The 2,078-nt window shown below is 32.3% G+C and overlaps 2 protein-coding genes across 2 annotated transcripts in view; one reads left to right on the forward strand and one right to left on the reverse strand.

Moving 5' to 3' along the window:
- Nucleotides 1-2,078, reverse strand: part of LOC102674341 (toll-like receptor 7) — a 50,944-nt gene that overhangs the window by 32,877 nt on the left and 15,989 nt on the right. The gene's annotated exons all lie outside the window — the stretch shown is intronic.
- LOC102674484 (ALK tyrosine kinase receptor) overlaps nucleotides 1-2,078 on the forward strand; it is a 22,445-nt gene that overhangs the window by 15,397 nt on the left and 4,970 nt on the right. Inside the window, exons 17-21 of the mRNA XM_031509818.1 lie at nucleotides 1-104; nucleotides 748-993; nucleotides 1,084-1,197; nucleotides 1,364-1,559; nucleotides 1,700-1,979. The exon at nucleotides 1-104 is cut by the window's left edge and continues 8 nt beyond it. Of these exons, the coding sequence (XP_031365678.1) occupies nucleotides 1-104; nucleotides 748-993; nucleotides 1,084-1,197; nucleotides 1,364-1,559; nucleotides 1,700-1,979 (940 nt within the window). The remainder of the gene's footprint in view (nucleotides 105-747; nucleotides 994-1,083; nucleotides 1,198-1,363; nucleotides 1,560-1,699; nucleotides 1,980-2,078) is intronic.

A 2,078-nucleotide genomic window follows, 5' to 3' on the forward strand; every position in this document is an offset into this window, starting at 1 on the left:
AGGCGGAATTGGTTGCGGACCTAAGAATCAGAGCCACGGAAACGGAGGATTCGGCGGCGGCGGTGGTGGATGTCTTGCTGGAGGTGGTGGAGGTGGCTACATAGGTAACAGAATCAATATTAACGTGATTTTAAACCGAATCTAGAATTCATCTATGTCGCTTTTAATTACCGATGCATTTGAAATTCGGAACAGATGCAATTGGGGTAATTGAGTGTAGCTGTTCCATATTGTTGTACAATGTATGTTACGTTCTGGTATTTGAGAAGAAATTTTTTTCTTTATTTTTTAATTTTTGTCGAACTTTTAATATCAATAGAATTTGTTCATCAATTTGATTGTATTTAAATACTTGTTTGCTATTATTCTATATACAACATTTCATTATTTGGACTATTTGAGGTATTTGAATATATTTGGAAATATGATTTTTTTAATTCATATAAGATACAAATAAATAGATTCAATTGGCAGGATTCTGATTAATCAGATACAAGTTAAAATTTTACTACAAATGAAGTTTTACTTGTATATTAAAATTAATATACAATTATATGCAAATATATACTTCAAAGTATTTTGTACTATTCAATTATATTTCATATTTTGAATCTTATCTGAAAAAATACAAAAACAATGTTATTTAATTATAATTCACCAAGTTCAATTTTATCACATAAATCTTTCATATCATGCATCTTGACCACTATAATACCTCTTTGATAATTCAATTACATAATGATTTAGGTGGTAATACTGGTCACAAGGAACTTAGTAACGGTGAAGGTGGTTACTCCTACGCCAGCAATGAGCTTATGTACGTTCACTTCCTGTCAGGAATAAATCATGGGCCAGGAGAAGTTTACATTATTCCTGCTATCAGTGGTTGTGGTTGTGACTTCCGTTGCATCTCTCTCAATCAGTATCTTAGCGAGACAAAGTGTCTCTGTCCTCCAGGCTGGTTATTGAGTAATAATTCAAGATCTTGTCTTTGTGAGTATCAAAAAGAAAAAAAAATTATTTCTTTCTTTCCTTTGGAACATAACTTTGAAATAAAATAATAATTGATGTAATTATTTTTAGCCGATGACAATGTTTCAGACGATTCAAAAGTTACGCATCAACCATTCATGATACCCCTTATAGTTGTAAGCATTGGCCTACTCTTTGCTTTCACCGCTCTCTGCCTACTACTTTGTAAGAAATTATTCGATAATATTGTAACATACATTGTTTTCTGTAATCTTAGAAATTTCGTATTTTCTTAAACGTGAAACTTTTTAATAAAAAGAACGTTTGAAAGTAGACGATCGTATGGATATAATTTTATAACATATAAGCGAAATCTCACTTTTGTCGATAGATAATCGTTACCAAAATCGAAAGGCGCTTATACAACGGCGACAAGTAATGTTTGGTAACGGAACTGAATTAACGTCGCTGCAAGCTGTTTCCGACACTATAATGACTGAATTCAATCCGAACTACGAGTTCGCTGGAAATCTTTATAGTTTTAAAGACTTGACGCAAATCCCACGCGAATGTATAACTTTGATAAGGTAAGTATAAATTTAATGATCATTATAACCACAGTGATACAATCTCAGGGTTAAAACTCAACTTTTTAAAAAAGATATTTTGTAATCAGTTCTTCTTTCTTCTCAATTCCATAAATTAATTGTTTTATTTTGTATCGTAGACCGCTTGGTCAAGGAGCTTTTGGCGAAGTTTTTCAAGGTGTGTATAGATATAGACGGAATCAAGAACAACCTGTCGCTGTGAAGGCAATCCCCTCTTCGTCTAGGCCTCAGACAGAAGCAGATTTCATGATGGAAGCTCTGATAATGAGCAAATTTAATCATCCCAATATCGTACATTTTATTGGAGTTTCTTTCGAGAGAAATCCAAAGTATATCGTGTTAGAATTGCTTGCTGGAGGGAATTTGAAGAACTTTCTTCGAGAAGAAAGACCACGCGCGGTAAATAGCGTTTTCTTTCAAATATTGGATCGATTGTTATTATATAAAATTCGTTATATTTTAATATGTATATAACGAGATATATATATATATATATAT

This window comes from Apis dorsata, unplaced genomic scaffold (assembly GCF_000469605.1).
Source record: "Apis dorsata unplaced genomic scaffold, Apis dorsata 1.3 scaffold_176, whole genome shotgun sequence".
Lineage (NCBI taxonomy): Eukaryota > Metazoa > Arthropoda > Insecta > Hymenoptera > Apidae > Apis > Apis dorsata.